Source organism: Manihot esculenta, chromosome 9 (assembly GCF_001659605.2).
Source record: "Manihot esculenta cultivar AM560-2 chromosome 9, M.esculenta_v8, whole genome shotgun sequence".
NCBI lineage: Eukaryota > Viridiplantae > Streptophyta > Magnoliopsida > Malpighiales > Euphorbiaceae > Manihot > Manihot esculenta.
In genome coordinates, this window is record NC_035169.2 from 7,232,061 (window position 1) to 7,252,368 (window position 20,308).

Genomic DNA, 20,308 nt, shown 5'->3' on the forward strand with positions numbered 1-20,308 from the left:
AGCATTACATAGCATACATTTGAGCATAGAACTAACATAAACCCTAACATTCTACATCTACTCTAAAGCATGCATCAAAACCCTTAACCCCTTCTTAAAACTTACTTAAAACATGAAAGAAGAGAAGGATCTACACTTATCTCTTGAAGATCGAGAAGAGATGTGATCCCAAACTTGGAGGTGTGGAGAAACGAGTTTCGGGGGTCTCTAAGCTTCAAAACTTGATCTTGAGCTCAAAAATCTTCAAAACCAAGAAAAAACTTATTAAAACTTGAAGGGATTGAAGGAAAACAACAAATCGACCATGGAAGGGCGAAATCTCACCTATGCCCGAAAATAGAGAGAGAAAATTCGTCCATTTTCGAACAAGGGGTCTTTTATAGGTGGCTGGCCAGACCACCTTCGGGGGCCAAAGGTGCTTCCGCAAACTCTCCATGTTCGGCGGCCGAACTTGAGGTTCGGCGGCCGAACCTGAGGTTCGGCGGCCGAACCTGGGTTTTATTCATTGGTCTTTTTCTTTCAAAACTCAATTTCTTTCTTTATTAAAACCATCAAACATGTAAAAACATTTTAGAAAACCTTTATTTTACCCTTTTAGAAGGCTCCGACATCCGAGAAATTTCGGATTCCAACGGAGATTCCGCCGAAAGGTAGAAATTTCGGTGCCGGGGTCTAGCCGGGTATTACAATGACATTGTTCATCATAGTGAGACATATGATAAACAACATCAGAAAACGGACATAGCAAGTGATTTATCGGGCGTGTTCAGCATTGAGAAATTGCGCAAGCTAGATTGGTGCCATAATCGCAATCTGGGCAATAGTAGATCCAATGGCTTTGAGGAACATCTTTCTTACAAGCATCACAAGTGAAGGTTGTGCAGCCTTTTCCCATGGAGGAGGAATAGAAGAGTGTAAGTGGGTGATCATGATCCACATGTTTGATGGTGTTGGGCAAGAAAGCACATCCAACATGGAGATTGAATTGGCATGGTAAGTAAAAACAGTGCCATAATCTCCACAGGCATCACAAGTGAACTTGGAATCATGCTTAGGTGGGGAGGGGAGAAGGGTGAGCAAGTGCTGAGAGTGAGTATTGTGTTCAAGCTCACCAGGAAGCTCAAAGCAAGATTTGTGAAGGGAGAATTCACAGTTGGACTTGCTACACTTGTAAGCTGAACCTGAAAGGTCTAGCTCACATCCTGAGCAAACGAGTTCCTCTTCTTCTTTCACATCGACTGGACGCAAGGGGTGGGAATGGCTGAAATGCTTTATACATGGACGGCGAAGCAAAAGCGAATGCCAGAAAATTGTTGCCATCTCTGCCTTTTTCTATCAAGCTAAGGATGTGTATCAAAGCCATCTTTTTGAATGATTATATATAGTGAGGTGTAAAATTTTCAATGGTGGAAACCAGTTGAAGCTATTACTAATTGGCTTGCTGTATTTGCAGATCTCGAGGACCAAGCTAGCATACACATGACTGATTGTATGGGTGCTTTTCATATTTTATTAGAAAAATTGAGTAGACTTGTTTTTCTTTAATTCTACTCCCCTGAATTTGTGGTTTTGCATTATGGAAACCCCCAATGAAGATCCTTTCTTCATGTAAATGAATGTGAACATGTGTATTGTGATTCTTTGCTTGCGAATCTAATGATGAATAACTTATTAAAAGAATCTAGAGATTATACATCCAAAAAAAAACATCCAAGTGGTTCCATTAATTTACAAAAAGTCAGCCCAATTTTGAGTATTGGACTGGGCTCAAGAGGGGTCTAGTGGGCTTTCTTTATTCTAAGCCCATATATTCCTTTCCATGGCTACTGGAGCCCTAACCCTAATCCCAATTAACCATCCAACGGATGATAATACCCAATGGACGCTAATCGCAGCCGTTGAACCTAATTGGAGAACAATATAAAACGCCTAGCTAAACCTGTTTTGCTCTTAGCGGCGCACAGCACATCAAGTAATCTTCGCATCTGGAGGTAATGACATACTGTTGATGTGATTCTAGCTCATTGAATCTATGTGGGTTGATTTGGTTTACGTTTTTTGATCCAGCAATTCATAAGATTAGATTACAACTTGTCTTCTACAAAGTAATTGGGTTATGCTTGTTCTACACTTTATAGAAGTTTCGGAGATTTTTAAGAGATTTTTTTCTTTGTAATGTTTTTTATGCTCTTGTCATCATAAACATTTTGATATTGCGCCTTGCCTGGTGGTGATTTTGAAATGGCTTCCCTTTGTAAGAGAATTGGTGAAATAATCAAGGCTGGAGTCTCGGAAGGGCTCCTTTTGCCAGTACCATGAAATGAGTATTTGGAAAGGAATACAACTGAGCTTCGAGATTTGGCATAATTTTTATGCCATAGGCCTTTGGTTGGGAAGCATTTCCTTTCACGTACTAAGGTTTGGTTTTGATATCAAATGATTACAGGTCAAGTGTTGATGTAATTTCATTTTTTAAAAAAACAAGTTCGTGATTATTTAGTAATTAACTGGTTAGTTTGTTAGTATTCTGGTGTCGTCTTATTTTTTAAATTGATTTTAGAAGTTGAAACGTATGTTCCGTTTTGAGGAGTCCATTCAGGTAATTTGATGGTTTCTCGTGATTATTTACACTTATATTTTTATTAAGCAACTGCAGGAAACTTTTGTCTGACAACATAGTATTCCAATGAAATAGATTAACTTTTTTTTTAAAAAAAAAAAGTTAATATTCTAATATTAAGAACTTGCGCTTCTTTTTGAGAATGTTAGATACTTTTAATTGAATTGAATGTTCTCTGGACTTGTATCTGTGTTTTGAGTCATGATTTTATCCAGAAAGGCAGAAACTTTATTTCAATTTTCAGCTCTTTTATGTGATTATTCCTGTTTCTCTCCTTTTGATTGAGAGAGAATATTGAGTCGTTATGATTTTATCCAGAAACCTTATTTCAGCTCCTTTATGTGGTAATACCTGTGTTGGTCCTTTTCATTGAGAGAGAATATTATTTCTCTGGTTTTGGTGCACAGGCAGATTGATATGTAGTAGCATTGGAAACTAACTGAATATAATTTGAAAAAAAAATCTTTTTGTTATGCATTTCTGTCTTTCAAGGAAAACAAGTTCGAAATTCATAGTGTTGCAGTGGTATCCTGGGTTGAAGCATGTCTCATCGCAAGTTTGAACACCCCCGACATGGCTCTTTGGGATTTCTTCCAAGAAAGAGAGCCTCGCGCCACAGAGGAAAAGGTTTCTAATACTTGTTTGAATCTCATTATTGCTGAAGTTGTTCATAATGTTGCATGATATGCATTTTGATTTATGCATTGATCATTTTCATTATCAAAATTTGATGTTTCCTAAAGAGATTATTGTTTAGTTTTGATCATACTATGGTGTTTTTCTAGTATTAGCTAGGTGCTCAACATTTCATGTTCTCTTTGGGCTTTTTTGGACGTGAAAATAGGGTCTTTTTAAAGGAAATTTAATGTATAGTTTATCCTTTTGTATCTCATTTCTTCCTTGGCATGATGAAGATCAGCACCTTTTGGACCTGCTTACTTGTAGAAAATTGGAGCAGCTTTGGGGAAAATTGTTCTAAGTAAATTGGAAAATGGAGTTGAGTGCATATGGTCCAATTTTCCAAATTGGAAATTGAAAACTTAGTTTTTCAAGTTTCCAAAACTTAACTAAGATTTTGAAAACAGCTTTGTGTTGTTTTCCCCTTTTTTCCTTTAAAATAAAACTTCTGTTTTCCACTGGTTCTCTTTATAATAAAAGTTTCTGTTTTCAACTGTTTTTCTTTATAAATAAAATTATTCTAAAACTTTGTTGTAACTGAATTGGAAAAAAATATCTATTTGCAGTAATGAAAATTAATTATTTTATTATAAAATAAATGGATAACACATTTTAAAATTAAATGTAAAATGTATTTGTGCTGATTCATTTTTTTAATTATGAATGGATAAAGTATTTTATAAAAAAAATAAAATAGAAAACTATTTTCTATAATTGACAATTTTACTCATTTGCCATGATTTCCATGTTTCCTTTGTTTTCTTTATATAATGAAGTCTACAGTTTTCTTAGAAAAAGAAAAAAACTGTTTTTTGGAAGTAAATGGGCCCTTGATATTTCACTATTAACCTCCTTTCTGTGCTGCATGACTTTTGGGTTGATGGCCTAGCCTTGCTAGTTGGTTTGTTATTGGAAATGAATTTTCATGCTGCCTAACAGTTGTGGATTTTAATTCAAGATTTGTTTTTTTCACCTATGGTATTTTTGCAGAGTATTAGTATTTGCATTGATCTGTGCTAGTGCCCTGAAATTAAATTATGTCAATATTTGTTAATGCCATTTCAGATTTTGATTTCTTACTCTCTTGTGCATTGTTTATTATGACTTGTGTTTTGCAATTCTTATATTGGTTAGTATTTGCAATTGTTGACATTTTACTCTCTTCTGTGATGTTCACAGTGAAGGCATTTCCAAAAGATGATCCAACAAAACCTTGCAGATTGACTGCTTTTCTGGGTTACAAAGCAGGGATGACCCACATTGTCAGAGAAGTTGAAAAGCCAGGGTCAAGTAGGTCTCCTTTGTCTCTACGCTTGGTATTTTATTAATCAATGAGAGTATGCTATTATTCTACATGGTTTGCTATCAATAGTGGGATATCTTTTAGCAATTAGTCACAACTCTACTTATCTGGATGACATTGTGATATATCTATGGTAGCACATTCAGTTTTCTTTTCTCGATTTGTTTAAGTGTATCATATGCAGAGTGCTATACTGTCCTCGTTGTCTCATTTGTGTTTTAATTATGTAATTTCTGCACCCTTGACTTTCAGAGCTCCACAAGAAAGAAACATGTGAAGCAGTTACTATCGTAGAGACACCACCTATGGTGGTGGTTGGGGTTGTGGGTTATATGAAAACACCACGTGGTCTCCGGTCACTTAACACTGTCTGGGCCCAGCATTTGAGTGAGGATGTGAAAAGGAGATTCTACAAGAACTGGTGCAAGTCCAAGAAGAAGGCATTCACCAAGTACTCTAAAAAGTTTGAATCTGAAGAAGGGAAGAAAGATATTCAAGCTCAATTGGAGAAACTAAAGAAGCATTGTTCTGTCATTCGAGTCTTGGCACACACACAGGTAATTTCCCTAGTGCATTCAGTTCTGTATTTGTTAATGAGGTATCTTTAGCCAACAATTTATTGGAACCTTATGATTCACTGCTGGATTTCTGATTCTTGGAGAGATTCATGGTTTTGGTCTTTCGAAAATGACATGTAGTGCTCTTCTTTATTCCTTATTCTTCACCTTTGTTGCATGATTGACCCTGCAGATCAGAAAGATGAAAGGGTTGAAGCAGAAGAAGGCCCATCTGATGGAGATTCAGGTAAATGGGGGGGATGTTGCCAAGAAGGTCGACTTTGCCTACAGTTTCTTTGAGAAGCAGATACCCATTGATGCTGTTTTCCAAAAGGATGAGATGATTGATATTATTGGTGTGACCAAGGGGAAGGGCTATGAAGGTGTGGTTACTCGTTGGGGTGTCACCCGACTGCCCCGCAAGACCCATCGTGGTCTTAGGAAGGTTGCATGTATTGGTGCTTGGCATCCAGCTAGGGTGTCATTTACTGTTGCTAGGGCTGGGCAGAATGGTTACCATCACCGTACTGAGATGAACAAGAAAATCTATAAGCTTGGGAAGTCTGGCCAAGAGTCGCATACTGCAATTACTGAATATGACAGGTTAACATTCCTAATGGTTCCCTTTACAGTCCTATATTTATACTATGCATCTTGATAGTACTCTAGCAATTCATAGAGATTTTGGTAGTTTTTTTTTTTTTTTTTTTTGTAAATTTGCCCTTTCAATATTGGCTCATCTCTTTCACAAATAATAGGACTGAAAAGGATATCACACCAATGGGAGGATTCCCCCACTATGGTGTGGTGAAGGAAGATTATCTGATGATAAAAGGATGCTGCGTGGGACCAAAGAAGCGAGTTGTGACCTTGAGACAATCACTGTTGAACCAGACATCTAGGGTTGCTTTGGAGGAGATTAAGCTCAAGTTTATTGATACATCCTCCAAGTTTGGCCATGGTAGATTCCAGACAACACAGGAGAAAGCAAAGTTCTATGGTAGGGTCAAGGCTTGAGCTTTAGTTAAGCAAGGGAAAGGATAGATGAACATCAGAACTAGTTTACCTTTGTTATGAACCTGTTTGGATGAGTTTCGAGTTTTTAACATACTGTTCTTATAGCACAAATTATAAGAACTTTTCTAGATAGTGAAAAGTCTTAATTCATTTTATAGCACAAATTGTGATTCTTTGCTTGCGAATCTAATGATGAACAACTTATTAAAAGAATCTAGAGATTATACATCCAAAAAAAAATCCAAGTGGTTCAATTAATTTACAAAAAGTCAGCCCAATTTTGAGTATTGGACTGGACTAAAGAGGGGTCTAGTGGGTTTTCTTTATTCTAAGCCCATATATTCCTTTCCATGGCTACTGGAGCCCTAACCCTAATCCCAATTAACCATCCAACGGATGATAATACCCAATGGACGCTAATCGCAGCCGTTGAACCTAATTGGAGAACAATATCAAACGCCTAGCTAAACCTGTTTTGCTCTTAGCGGCGCACAGCACATCAAGTAATCTTCGCATCTGGAGGTAATGACATACTGTTGATGTGATTCTAGCTCATTGAATCTATGTGGGTTGATTTGGTTTACGTTTTTTGATCCAGCAATTCATAAGATTAGATTACAACTTGTCTTCTACAAAGTAATTGGGTTATGCTTGTTCTACACTTTATAGAAGTTTCAGAGATTTTTAAGAGTTTTTTTTCTTTGTAATGTTTTTTATGCTCGTCATCATAAACATTTTGATATTGCGCCTTGCCTGTGATTTTGAAATGGCTTACCTTTATAAGAGAATTGGTGAAATAATCAAGGGCTCCTTTTGCCAGTACCATGAAATGAGTATTTGGAAAGGAATACAACTGAGCTTCGAGATTTGGCATAATTTTTATGCCATAGGCCTTTGGTTGGGAAGCATTTCCATTCACGTAATAAGGTTTGATTTTGATATCAAATGATTACAGGTCAAGTGTTGACGTAGTTTCATCTTTTAAAAAAACAAGTTCGTGATTATTTAGTAATTAACTGGTTAGTTTGTTAGTATTCTGGTATCTTCTTATTTTTTAAATTGATTTTATCTAACCTTTACAACATATATACGGCTGACCTCACAATTTTAATAAATATATACATCACTTTTTTTTTTCTTCCTATAAAAAATATTAAAATTTTATACTCATAAATAAATATTTCGATCTGAAGTTTCACTTCACCAGGTTTCAAATAAAAAGTCAGTAGTAATAAAAATCAATAAATATTAAAATAAATTATCTGAAATACTATCAAAATATTCTTGAACATAATTAATCTTTCTTTTCAACTACGTTATTGTAAAGCTCTGTTTCCTTTTTGTATAAACTTTCATACCTTCACGTGGATTTCAATGGGTGAATTTATGAACTTTAGAGATAGTAAAAATCTCTTTTGTTTCCACAAGCAGCGCCATTTGATAAATCTTTCTTTTCCTCTTACTCCATGATAGATCTGGTTTTCTTCTTGGTCCATTATGTGGGTCCATCATATGGGTCTCTCAATATTCGATTTGATGAAAGGACTGCAAAATAAGGAAAGATGGTCAGGGATCTACCGGAATGCCCTGGTGGAGACCCTACGACGTTCAAGTGGCTCATGAACTAGTGTAGTATGGATAGACAAGAGTTGCAGAAAAGAATAATAGTAAAAAATATGGAGCCGAACAAGAAGAAAGAAGGAAGGACCCCCTTTTGCTCTGCTCGTGATGTATATCTACTTACAATGCTAGTCTCTGTCACTCAGCTCCGTACGTACGGATGTGTCAAGGTTCCTCTCCATGCCAGGCATTCATTTAATTTTTCCCGGCGCGCATGCGGGCAGGACTGTGAGGTGACTGGGCCTGCTCCCCTACTTCTTCACATCACATCACCAGGCTGGACTTCTTCCTGCTGAATCTGGGCTCACGGGTAACCCATCCAGCCCGGCGTGTCTGGGTCGAGACCCGAGATGCTGAGTTGGTAAGCCTAAGGAGGGTTTGATGGCCTTTGGGCCATTATTCTCCTCTTGAGTCCGGCCCCGCTCAAGGTAGAGGAAGTCCGGCCTCGCCCAGGGTAGAGGAAGCCCGGCTGTCATCAGTAATTAAGAATCATATTTTGTAATTGAAAATCATATTTTGCTTGTCAAGTGAGTATTTCATAACAGCAAACTGTACAATATCATGAACTACAAGTTTAATATAAATTAAATGACGAATCTTAAAATGAAAATAAGTAAAATCAGATGGCATTTTTTTTATATACTTTTCTTTTAAAATTATTATAAACTACAATGCTAAAAAGGGCTCTCCAACTGGCCAACCGAACAGGGAATAAGTCATATACCAGCTGAATTGTCAAACTCTGACCTAAAACTTACAGGATGTTTGGATGGAAGGAATGAAAGTATTTTCAAAGTAAAATGAGGTAAAATAATGAAAGGAAATGAATAATAACTCTTAGCTAATGGGTTGAAAATTTTAAAATTTTAAAGGTTTTGAAAATGTGAAACTTCCGAAGCTTCCCCCTTCTTATAAAACCTGTTACTTAAAAATTCGTGCCTTTACCTCCAAAACACTCTCAAGTCATAGAACTTATAAAACCTGAATTGTCAAACTCTGACCTCAGACACCAGTATCAAGCATCCACTGGCTACTGCAGCTCAGAACTTAATTTTGTGCCAAAAGAAGCCAACTCAGTGCAGTGCTGACTACCATACAATGACAAAGCTGAAGAATAGAGTATCAACTGCTCAGTTTGTGCAACTTACCCTACATACATTGCCGTCTGAGGATCAGTGCCCACCTTTGTCGGGAATCACTGAAGGGTGAAGTCTGCTAACAGGCCATCCAGATTCACAAGGCGTTTGACTCACCGGGCTTGGAGAGGATAGGACAAAATTGATACTAGTAGACCAGTATGGTGTCAATAGTTTGGAAGTTGAGACCCACAGCTGCTACCACTCTCACATACCAATAATACTGCTATAACGCCCTATAAGTGCACATTTGCACACAATATAGAAACTGAATTGAAATGAATTAGAAAATAAATAAACCATGAGAAAAATTAGTCATTCCGTTAGTGCACATTTGCACACATACCTAACGGCCATTATTTAAAACCAGGCTCACCTCGGTTGACTAAGGTAAGGCTCTATGCATAGAGGCGCTGCCTCAGACCACTGAGGCACTAGGCGTGAAGGGAGGCACCACAGGCAACACCCAACTGAAGCAACAATAGGTTTTTTTTTCTAATGCTTTTAAACGGCAAAGGATAAACTCGTAATCTCTCTCCATCTCCTTCAAGCAGCAGACAATTGCCAATTTACATCTATATATATATTGACTATGGTACCTCACTTCAAAAAGGCCCTCACATCCCACCTCCTATCCAAGATATCATAAAAGTCTTGTGTTCCCTAAGAAGCAAGAACTATGTCCAGCTCTGTACTCTCAGAATGAGGGGAGAAAAGACTAAGGAAAACTATATCACCAAAGAATGTCAAATTTCCTCATTCACTACCAAACTAACGGCTGAAGTCTAACATTTAGCAGTGAGAAAATCATTGAAACTCTAAAAGGCAAGGTCATTTTGCAAGGATATAGTAAGTTAAGGTCATATTACAAATACGGATACATATATTAGCTTTCTTCCAGGAACTTGGAGAAATACAACACAGCAATAGTTCCCAAAATCACATTCTAAATCTAATCCAGAAAGAAATAAATATTACTTTTTCAAAATTGCTGAACTACATCACTACAATATTATCAAGGCGAAAGGTGACAGGTCCCCTATCGCCTTAAGCGAGAGGCTTTAAAGTAAGGCACCATACTTATATATATCATATAATATGTGTAATACATTGTATATACAGTGATATACATATATGTATAGATATTATATTAATTCTTTTTTAATTAATTAATTAGTTAGCATAATTATAAAGATATAATTCCTAATTAGTTAAGTTGAATATGTAAATATGTAATATTTTTCAATATTGGAATATACTTAAATATTGGAAGTCAATTATGTAGATATTATATTATTTTTTTCCTAATTAGTAATATATATATACACATTAGCTCTCCAATCAGCTGCTTCAAAATGAAATATGTATTAGGATTTAGTCTTTAAAAAGAAAAAAGCCATGCATGTTATTTTCAAGTGGCAACATATCGCCTCGCCTCGCACCTTGAGCCAGACGAAGAAAGGCGCTCGCCTTGCCTAATGCCTTTTGGCACCTTAATAACACTGATCCACCATATTACTTTTTTTTCAATGACCACATGATATGGGGTGCTTTTTGCGACCTAAGAATCATAAACAGTACAGGCTCACTCACCCTACACAATAAACCATACCAACCCAAAGATGGATGGAAAAAAGAAAATTTAAGTTGAAAATGCTTGAAATAGTTCCAAAACATATTTAGGTCGTAGTGCATATCATGGACTTCAATTCTCTCCCTGAATAAAAAAGAGGCCATAGTTGGTAGCACCTTTAAACAAGGTTTCCAAAGCTTAGAATGAGCAACAAGACAAAAAGCTACTTGTAAAATCAAGATAAAACCTGTCATGCCAAGAATGGCATCGTACTATTTTTAATCACACAAGAGAGAAATCAAGATAAAACCCTGTCATACATACATTGCATGCCAAGAATGACATTGCACTACTTTAATCAGAATAATCGAGAGACTCAACTCTTACCTCCAAATGCAGCACTTACACTTGAAACCACTAACAGGGGAGGAAGCTGTCAACAAAAGTAACAGTTAAGACCAAGTGAAAAACAATCATCAACATTTAATCCCATAAAAAGTAGAAAGCCTTTGTTGCTTAAAAGATTTAAAAATTAAAATTAACAAGGATAGGAGACATACCCCAACTACAAAAGGCATCCATTTTGGCCCCTTGAGACGATTTTGAAGGAATGGAATCCCTGAAATAGAAGAATGTTTAACAATGTGCAAATACAAGTCATAAATAGTTCGACAGACAACAAGAACAGTGAATCTCATTAATACCTATATTAAAACCATGAACAGCGCTAAGCATTCCAGCAATACCAGACCCAGCCTATTTAATAACAAAAATGAATGCTAACAAATTAGATCAACAGTAAACAGAGAAAAACTGAACATATACACTTCTATCAGAACACCAGTATCTTATGTCTGGTATGCAATATACCACAATATAGTTTCAATCTTTTAATAATTACTGAAGCTCTTGGCCCATACGGTCTAAAAGTATACATTCACAACATGAACTCAACATAATTTAAAAAATTAACAAAAAAAAAAAAAACCATTATAAGCAACGGCATCAAATTAATAAATGCAGCAAATAGCACACAGTAGTTTCTTTAGTTATCAAACAAGAATGAGAACACTTGAAATTTAGCTTAAATTCAAGAGCTAAAAATCCCAATGCAAGAAACACAAAGGAAAAGCAAGGAAAACTGACCACGGCAGTGGCATCATGTAAAACAGAAGTAATAGCCCATTCTCCCTTTCCCTGGAAAAATAGAAGGAAAAAATCAGAGAATTAAAATCATGATGCGCAGGGGGAGAGAGAGATGGAAATTAAAGAAGAAAAACATATAGAATTAGGGATTAAGAGAGAGAGGCAGCGAGGGCAGCGAGGGGAACCGAGGCCAGGGTTGATGGTAGGATCGTGATGCAGATTCCCGGTCCTTAATTTCTGCTCGTACACCTCCCGGGTCCCCATCTTCGTATACTGGCTTTCAGTTTCTGCTCTTCTTGCTCTGTTATAGACTTGTAGCAGTCCAACTCCAACGGCAACTTAGCGACTGAACTAAACGCTTCAAATTTGATGGAACGTCGCCGGCCTGTTGTCGGTACCGGCAGCAGCCTGAAAATTTAACTTGGCTACAAATATAATATGTAAAAAAATTAACCTAGAGACTTAATTAAAACAAAGTAAAATGTTAATCTGGGGGAAATTACTTTTTATCCTTGTAACAGTATAAAAAAATTTATCAGTCATTTCTCCAGTTTAAAAATATAAATTTGTGCATAAATTTTTAAAAAGTTTATTAATTATTAATTAATTTTTTATTAATTATAATATTTAAAATATAAAATATTTTTAATATAAAAATATTAATTAATAAATATTTTTATAAAATTAAATAATTAACTAATAATTTTATTATATTATATAAATTAAATAATAAAATATTTAATAATTAAAATTAATAGAATGATTAATTAATAAATTTTAAAATTTTAAATATATTTTTTAAAATAAAATGATTGGATTAAATTATACGAATTAAATAATAATTTTTTTTTTAATTTTATAACACCAAAAATATAAAATTTTAATTCAATCTAAATTTGTTTCTAAATTATCATTAATAGATCAAATTATCACTTATATATATTTAAGAGAAAATTACTTCTTAGTCCCTGAGATTTAACGTAATTAACATTTTTGTCCCTCTATTTTGGCAACCCAACACTTAAGTCCCTCACTTTCTCTTTCGTCCAAATTCGTAGTCTTTCTGTCCATTTAAACCGTTTGGTCAAAGGTGAGAGGTGATAATTTTTTCCAAAAATATCATTCTCTCAATGTGAAATTTCTATTTTTTTTTCTCTTTAATGTTTTCTCCAGTTGAAGAAGAAGAAGAAGAAGAAAAAGTTGCAGAAATGGTAGAAAGAAGAAGAAGAAGAAGAAGAAGAAGAAGAAGAAGTTGCAGAAATAGTAGGAAGAAGAAGAAGAAGAAAAAGTTGCAGAAAGGGTAAGAAGAAGAAGAAGATGAGGTATTTGAGTTTGGGTTTTGTGATTTTGAAATAACGGGATTTTTAGTGAGGGTTAATTTTGTCAATTCACGTGTCCCAAACGTCTATTTTGGACGGAAGGACTACGAATTTGGACAGAAAAGAAAGTGAGGGACTTAAGTGTTGGGTCGCCAAAATAGAGGGACAGAAGTATTAATTACGTTAAATCTCAGAGACTAAAAAATAATTTTCTCAATATTTAAATATATAAGCTACGCTCTACTTAATTTATTTAACTTTATGCTTATTTATTTAGCTTAAGAATAAATTTTAACACCTTTAGCTTTATTGTATAATACAAGGGCAATTTTAGTCCTTTTACCTTTTCTATGGGAATAATGATAAGAAAATGTTGAACTGTTTGCGTTTTAGTGGATATACATAAAACTACAAAAATGAACTTATATGCATATATTAACCATTTAAGCTTATTTATAACATACTATTAAGTTGGACCATTACAATTTACAGAAATGTCATATTATCATTTTAGCCCCTACTTTAAATTTATATTTTAATATAACTCAAAAAAAATAATTATAAAAAAATTAAAATTTATCAATTTTAATAATTATATCCTAAAATTAATTTTTTAATTTAATTTAATTTACTTATAACTTCTGATGATCTAAGATCCAAAAAATATGATTTTTACAATGGGTTCTGTAAAACTTAGAAAAAGCTTAAACCTAGGGGAGAGAATTTTTCCTTTTATAGGTTTCCTTTTGTCTGCTAGTGACGTGCCAACAGAACGAGTATCATTAGGCCACCTATCCCTGTTACGCTGATAAGGACGTACGAGGGAATCAGATCTTTGTCCCATGCGCAACGGCCTCTGATTCTCTCTGTGCGCGGATAGGCGGGTCTGCAAAACGGATGGATGAATCCTCCTTCGGGTTCCGGACTGGGCCGGAGGATAGGAACAAAGCCGGGCCCAAATGGGATCAGTCCGAGGTGCAGTGAAGACGAGGCCGGCCTGGTGGAGAAGGCCGGATGAGGCTCGGTTGTGAGGCTGAGCGGACTAAACCCAGTTGGCGTGAGTGGCTTGAGAATCTCTAAGTAATGGGCTATTCTCTTGGGTCTGACCCTAGACTGGAGTGAGGTGAATTCAAAAGTCATCAACTTCATTTTAGAAATCAATAACTTATTTCTCGATATAGTTTTTTATATAATATATGTCATAAGTTATTTTATATATGAGTTACTAGCTTTTAGAAATGTAAATAGCACATTATTATATTTACTGATTTTACCGACCTTTAGAAATATATTTTTCAAAATTATAAGTAAACTGAATTAAAATTAAAAATTAAATTAAATTAAAAAAATTAACTTTAGGTATATTTTTTAAGAAAAAAAATATAATATTAATGGTTGAAATTTGTAATTTTGTTAGATTAAAATAATAATTTTAGATACAAAATAGGATAATTGACATGATATTTGTGTTGCATTAATAATTCAAATTAATTGTAAGATATAAATAAATTTAATTAATTAGTATAGAGAATATTAATTAATTTTTATAATTTAAATATATATATGCTAAAACGTGAATAATTTATATTTTTCTTGCTATTATTCTTTTTTATATGTATACTATATAATATTTAAAATCCATTAATTTAAGTTCCTATGAAACAATTCTTTTAGAGGAGTAAAATGTTTTCATTAAAATCCATTATTCTCCTCTCCTTTTTTATTTATAATTTAATTTTTATAATATAAAAAATTCATTCATTATTCTCTTAATTTTAAAAAAATATATTAAAATATTTTTAAAATTTTAAAAAATCTACTGATTAGTTCTTCAATATTTTGAAAAAAAAAATTATTAAATGCAATGAGATGATAAATGTAATTTTTCCTTTTTTTTCTTTACTCTATATTTAATATTTAAATAAAAAAATTAAAAAAATTCTTGTATCTCTTCTCAATTTCTCAAAATCCAAACAAAGGGCAAAATCATTAATAAATTCTTGATGCCTCCCTCCCCTTTTCTCAAAGATATTTTAAGGTGGAACAGTAATTCTATATAATGTGTCCTATATGAAATGGCAACCACTAAAACTTAAACAATTATTTAAAAAAAAATCTAAAATTTAAATAAATAACTCTAAAAATATATCAAGTAATTTTTTTAATAATTGTATTTACCTACATATTTATTTTTCAGAGCTTGGCCATGTGTGTTACATGGATGGTACAATTGTAATATAATATTTTTTTTTCTTTTCTCCATAAACTTGACTTATGAGTTTGGTGAAGAAGCATAAATATGAATTGGAGTCAGAAGTTGAGTGAAGGTAAATCACCACAAAAATTCTACCCTAATTATTAAAACATTTTTAGATATATTTTTTCAATTCATTTAGTAGGGGTTAAGTGATATAATATAATACGCGTTCAAAATATGTCATGTCTTATCGTCATACGACAGAATTATATCGCAAAATTTTAATAATATGTGACACTCGATCATATAAATCTCATTTATAAAAAAAAAATTTGGTCATCATAATGGTCAATATTTGAAACAGTAGAAAACTCGCCTTTTTGTATTTGTTTGAGTCTCTTTGTGACATTTAAGTTACTGTTAAAATATATTATAAAACATATCCCCTTTGCACCTACAATCACGGGATTTTTTATCCGGTAACCGTAATCGGTACTAGTTGAATTGACAGAAAAATAACTAACTAGCAGTTCAATATATGAATTTTTACACACTCTTTTTAAATTTAAACAATATAATTAAACCGACTTTCATTCATATTTTGTTGATTTGATTGTCGGAGTGATTGCATGTAAGGCCATCCACTTCACTTTTTATTTTTAGTAGAGTAACCGGTCATTTTTAACTCATTTTCAACCACATCAACAAGTATGGAGGTATATTTGAAATACCTACAACAAAGTAAAAAAAAAAAACAACCTTCATAGGTCTCCTTCCGAACTATTAAGATTAGATTATTTATATTGAACTAATTTATTTTCCCCTAAATGGTGTCATGGAAATGAGATTTGCAAATTTCCTTTTTACATCTCAAAATTTACTTACTATTTTTCATTAGTGATTTTTCTTACCATATCAAGCTAAGCTAAGCTAAGCAAATAATTGCTTAAGAATTTAACATGAATTTATCCATTAATTTAACAGATCGTTTATCTATTTAAAAAAAAAAATCATACTGAATATGTTGTGGAGAGTTTTGAACCAATTTTAATAATAATTAAATTTAATATTTATGTATATTAATATGACACAATATTCGATCAAAATATATCATATGTTGTCATTATACGGCGGAGTTATATAGTAAAGTTTTAATAAATTGTGAAACTCAATCATGCAAGTCTCATCCATGAGAAGGGAGGCCCGATCATTATGATAGTCAGTAACGACAAAAGATTCATCCTTTTATAAATGATGAACCTTTTCATAAGGTTTAAGTTACTCTTAAAAGATATTATATAATAGATCTCCATGAGACCTATAAATATAGAATTTCTTATTTACTAATCGATACTAGTTGAATTTTCAGAAAAATCACTAACTAACCTTATTTTTTGTACATAGTATAAATGCAAAGCAACTATAAAATTCAAAATAAATATTTTTACACGCTATTTTTTAGCTCAAGCAATCTACTTACTAGCCATCTCTATAAAATTGTTAACTTGAATGTCGGACTGACTGTCTATAGACGCTAACCACCTCGCTCCCTTTCTTTGTTGGTGACACATCATTTTCGACCACATTATATATACATTCATATATTTATTAATATCCTTTAATTAATTCTTTACCAATCTCAATAGAAAAAATTATTTTTTAGTCCCTGAGGTTTAATGCAATTAACACTTCTGTCCCTCTATTTTGGCGACCCAACACTTAAGTCCCTCACTTTCTTTTCCATCCAAATTCGTAGTCATTCCATCCATTTAAACCGTTTGGTCAAAGAGTCAAAGGTGAGAGGTGATAATTTTTTTCAAAAATACCCTTCTCTCAATATGAAATCCCTAATTTTTTTCTCTTTCATGTTTTCTCCAGTTGCAGAAAGGGTAGGAAGAAGAAGAAAAAGAAGAAGTTGCAGAAGGGGTAGGAAGAAGAAGAAGTTGCAGAAGGGGTAGGAAGAAGAAGAAGAAGAAGAAGAAGAAGAAGAAGAAGAAAGAAGAAGAAGAAGAAGCAGAAGTTGCAGAAAGGGTAGGAAGAAGAAGAAGAAAGAAGAAGAAGAAGAAGAAGAAGTTGCAGAAAGGATAGGAAGAAGAAGAAAAAAGAAGAAGAAGAAGAAGAAGAAGAAGAAAAAGTTGTAGAAAGGGTAGGAAGAAGAAGAAGAAGAAGAAGAAGAAGAGGCATTTGGGTTTGAATTTTGTGATTTTGAAATAGCGGGATTTTTAGTGAGGGTTAATTTTGTCAATTCATGTGTTCCAAACGGCTATTTTGGACGGAAGGACTACGAATTTGGACAGAAAAGAAAGTGAGGGACTTAAGTGTTGGGTCGCCAAAATAGAGGGACAGAAGTATTAAATACGTTAAACCTCAGGGACTAAAAAATAATTTTTTCATCTCAATATAAAATTTATTTTAATATGAGATCAAACTTATATTAAGTTCATATAATGAGAGATAGGACAACTAACCTAAACTCTTTGCCACATAAGATTTAATTTAATTTCAGAAGAGATAGTCTAACCTAAACTATTTGCCATGTTAACTTCAATTTATAAATAAGCTAGACAATCTTAATCCACGAAAGTTATAATAAAAAAAAACACTAAATAGAACATAAATATAAATATAAATTAAAAAGGAACTTATTTATTTATACAGTTTAAAGGATTTATTTAATAAAAAGAAACTTATTTAATTTACATTATTAAAATTTAAAAGATTTATTTCATCTTTCTAAATATTTTTTATGGGCTTGCTTGAATTTAAAAAAAAAAAAAAGAGCTTATTTTACTGTTGGATCAAATTATAAGAGCTTAACTGCAAGGCCTGTATAGACTTTTTCACCATTGATTAAAGGCAAAAATTAAAATAATTATTTATGTAGACAATAAGACTAATAAAGAAAAGAAAATAAATATTTTTTTATGATTTGGTTCAGAATTTGAACCTCATTAATATTGGTTTGATTTATTTATGGTAAATTACTACAAAGTCCATGCATGTATTTTATTAAAATTAACTATTTAATCCTTATTATTTTGTTAACGACTTAATTAGACATCCCTCTATTTTTTAAATTAAACTCTCTAATTAGTTTATGTAATAAAAATGCCTCTATCAAATACAACTTAGCCATTTAATATTTATTAAAAAGACTAAATAATATAAATAGTTAAAATTACAGAGGTTAAGACTTCATTTATTTCATAAAAAAAATTTAAAAAAAAAAATTTTGTATATATTTTTTAATGTTTGAGAGTGCTTATGAAAATTAATTAATAGAAAATATTGTTCTAATTAAAAAAATAAATCATTTTAAGAAAAATGAGTTTCTCTTTTAAATTTCTTCATTTTAAAAATTTTATTAATATATCTATATATAAATTTATTAATATATTTTACGTTTTAAATTAAAATTAATCCGTGAAAAATAAGTTACTTTTTTGAAAAATATTTTTCATGAATATTTTTCATATAAAATGTTATTTATATAAAATATTTTCTAAATACAAATTTTTTTTGTAAATAAACGAAATCCAAAATAAAATATTTAATTAAAATATATAAATTTAACAATATAAATATTTAAAATTAAAATACACTAACTAATATTTACTTTAAAAAAATCCAAATAATTTAATTTTAGAAAATATAGTTATCTTTTTAATAAATAAGTAATAAAAATTAAATAATTAATTTTACTAAAATACGGACTCCATAGTATAAAACTTTTAATACAACCCTATATCATCTTATCGTATTAAGAATATTTGTATGGTAGATCGTATTATCGAATTAAGAATATTCGTATGATAGATCGTGTTATCATATTAAGAATATTCATATCATAAATCGTGTTACCATATTAAGAATATTCGTATGATAGATGAGCGATCGTGAGTACAAGTTTTTAACCTAATTTAATAAGTGATCATTTAGTCAATCAATTCATAGCACAAACAAAATAAGACATATGGGAGAGTGAATCTATTAAGTCCATTTTTGTCTAAATTTGATATTGTTATTTGACCTAATTATTAATATCAGGTAGGGTTTGCCTCTACTAGTCCATTTTCTGCTGCTTGCTTATCCCTTACCCTATTAATTCATGCAAGGTTAATAATTTATGGTAGCTTAATGGTGTCTTTTGATGCTATTTTTTAAGGTCCCATCAACTCCAAGCTCTTAATAGTTTTGTAATGTGCATCTCCATTGATGCCCTTGGTTAAAAAAATCCTTAAAATAATTTTTTAATATTTCAAAATTTCTTTTAAAAGAATAGGATCAAAATCATGAAAAATTTTAAGTATAACTATTATACACATTGATGCGAACATCATACATATATTTCTATATGTGTTAATTATGTGACTTGAATTTTATGTATGGAAGGCGAAGTTTTATGTGGTAACAAAAGCCATAAATAATTGTATTTTTTCTTTTTTGTATTATGTGAGATTTCAAAAATATATTAGAATAAGATTTTGAGAAATATGCAAAAAAAATTTTTTATCGAGAAGTTGTGAAAAATTATATTATATCTTTTATCTTACGATATCATATTTTTTTTTTTCTTTTAGTATTGCAATTATAAGTATATGCATCTATTTTTTTTATTGAATTTTACATTAATTTAAAATAAAAATTATATGTCATTTATAAGAATTATAGACACTCTTTTCTTTTAAATTGATTTTTAAGACGAGTTAAATTTAATTCAAATTTAATATTATATAAAAATATAACATCCAAAAAACTAAATGTGACAATAAAAATATATAAATTTTTACACTAAATCAAATAAAGAACAGACGCTAAACGATTTAGGGAGATTCTAGAATCGTACAAAATCAATTCTTTTCAGAGTCAAACTAACTTTTAGATCGACAAGAGCGATTATAAAAAACCATTATAAATATGTACAAATCTAATCCAGAGAAACAAAAAAAAAAGGCTCATAGCCATATGAGAGAAGGGAGGAGCTGCCTCTACTCGTAAAGGATAAGGGCAGCCACATAGCTGACATTGAAAAGTCTTTGCCTTAGAAGATGTCTCATAACCAAGAGAAAAATCTCACACTATGGATCGGAGAGAGTGTAAATTACCACGTAAAGATCTGTATTTTTGTTTATTGTACTTTGT

The 20,308-nt window shown here is 32.1% G+C and overlaps 1 protein-coding gene, 2 long non-coding RNA genes and 1 pseudogene across 9 annotated transcripts; 2 read left to right on the plus strand and 2 right to left on the minus strand.

The window, feature by feature from the left end:
• Nucleotides 1–597: 597 nt before the first annotated feature.
• LOC110621863 lies at nucleotides 598–1,721 on the minus strand (annotated as a pseudogene).
• A 141-nt stretch (nucleotides 1,722–1,862) lies between these two features.
• On the plus strand, nucleotides 1,863–6,286 carry LOC110621939 (60S ribosomal protein L3-2). 3 transcript variants are annotated; one of them, XM_043959475.1, is made up of 6 exons: nucleotides 1,863–1,991; nucleotides 3,113–3,247; nucleotides 4,478–4,588; nucleotides 4,854–5,158; nucleotides 5,352–5,761; nucleotides 5,917–6,286. In XM_043959475.1, exons 2-6 carry the CDS (start codon nucleotides 3,163–3,165, stop codon nucleotides 6,173–6,175), a joined length of 1,170 nt encoding a protein of 389 aa, XP_043815410.1. In that variant the 5' UTR covers nucleotides 1,863–1,991; nucleotides 3,113–3,162; the 3' UTR covers nucleotides 6,176–6,286. The 3 variants fall into 3 exon arrangements, with proteins under 3 accessions (XP_043815410.1, XP_043815409.1, XP_043815411.1); XM_043959474.1 differs by having other exon boundaries at nucleotides 1,943–1,991; nucleotides 3,136–3,247; XM_043959476.1 differs by having other exon boundaries at nucleotides 1,948–1,991; nucleotides 3,144–3,247.
• A 373-nt stretch (nucleotides 6,287–6,659) lies between these two features.
• Nucleotides 6,660–8,433, plus strand: LOC122724666. Its single transcript, XR_006352115.1, has 2 exons — nucleotides 6,660–6,697; nucleotides 7,649–8,433. It is a non-coding gene; the product is annotated as an uncharacterized LOC122724666 (long non-coding RNA).
• LOC110622725 lies at nucleotides 7,400–12,098 on the minus strand. 5 transcript variants are annotated; one of them, XR_006352111.1, is made up of 6 exons: nucleotides 11,836–12,098; nucleotides 11,651–11,701; nucleotides 11,209–11,260; nucleotides 11,065–11,123; nucleotides 8,944–10,937; nucleotides 7,400–8,264 (listed from the first exon to the last, which is right to left on the minus strand). It is a non-coding gene; the product is annotated as an uncharacterized LOC110622725 (long non-coding RNA). The 5 variants fall into 5 exon arrangements; XR_006352114.1 differs by having other exon boundaries at nucleotides 8,944–9,167; nucleotides 9,308–10,937; nucleotides 11,651–12,098; XR_006352113.1 differs by having other exon boundaries at nucleotides 8,944–9,199; nucleotides 9,308–10,937; nucleotides 11,651–12,098.
• Between the last annotated feature and the right edge of the window lie 8,210 nt (nucleotides 12,099–20,308).

Bases quoted from the DNA above. Each gene is read 5' to 3' on its own strand.
- LOC110621939 (XM_043959475.1), top strand. From the start codon at position 3,163: ATGTCTCATCGCAAGTTTGAACACCCCCGACATGGCTCTTTGGGATTT. The intron at 4,589-4,853 runs GTAGGTCTCCTT...CTTGACTTTCAG, and splicing joins AGTTGAAAAGCCAGGGTCAA to AGCTCCACAAGAAAGAAACA. The intron at 5,159-5,351 runs GTAATTTCCCTA...TTGACCCTGCAG, and splicing joins GAGTCTTGGCACACACACAG to ATCAGAAAGATGAAAGGGTT.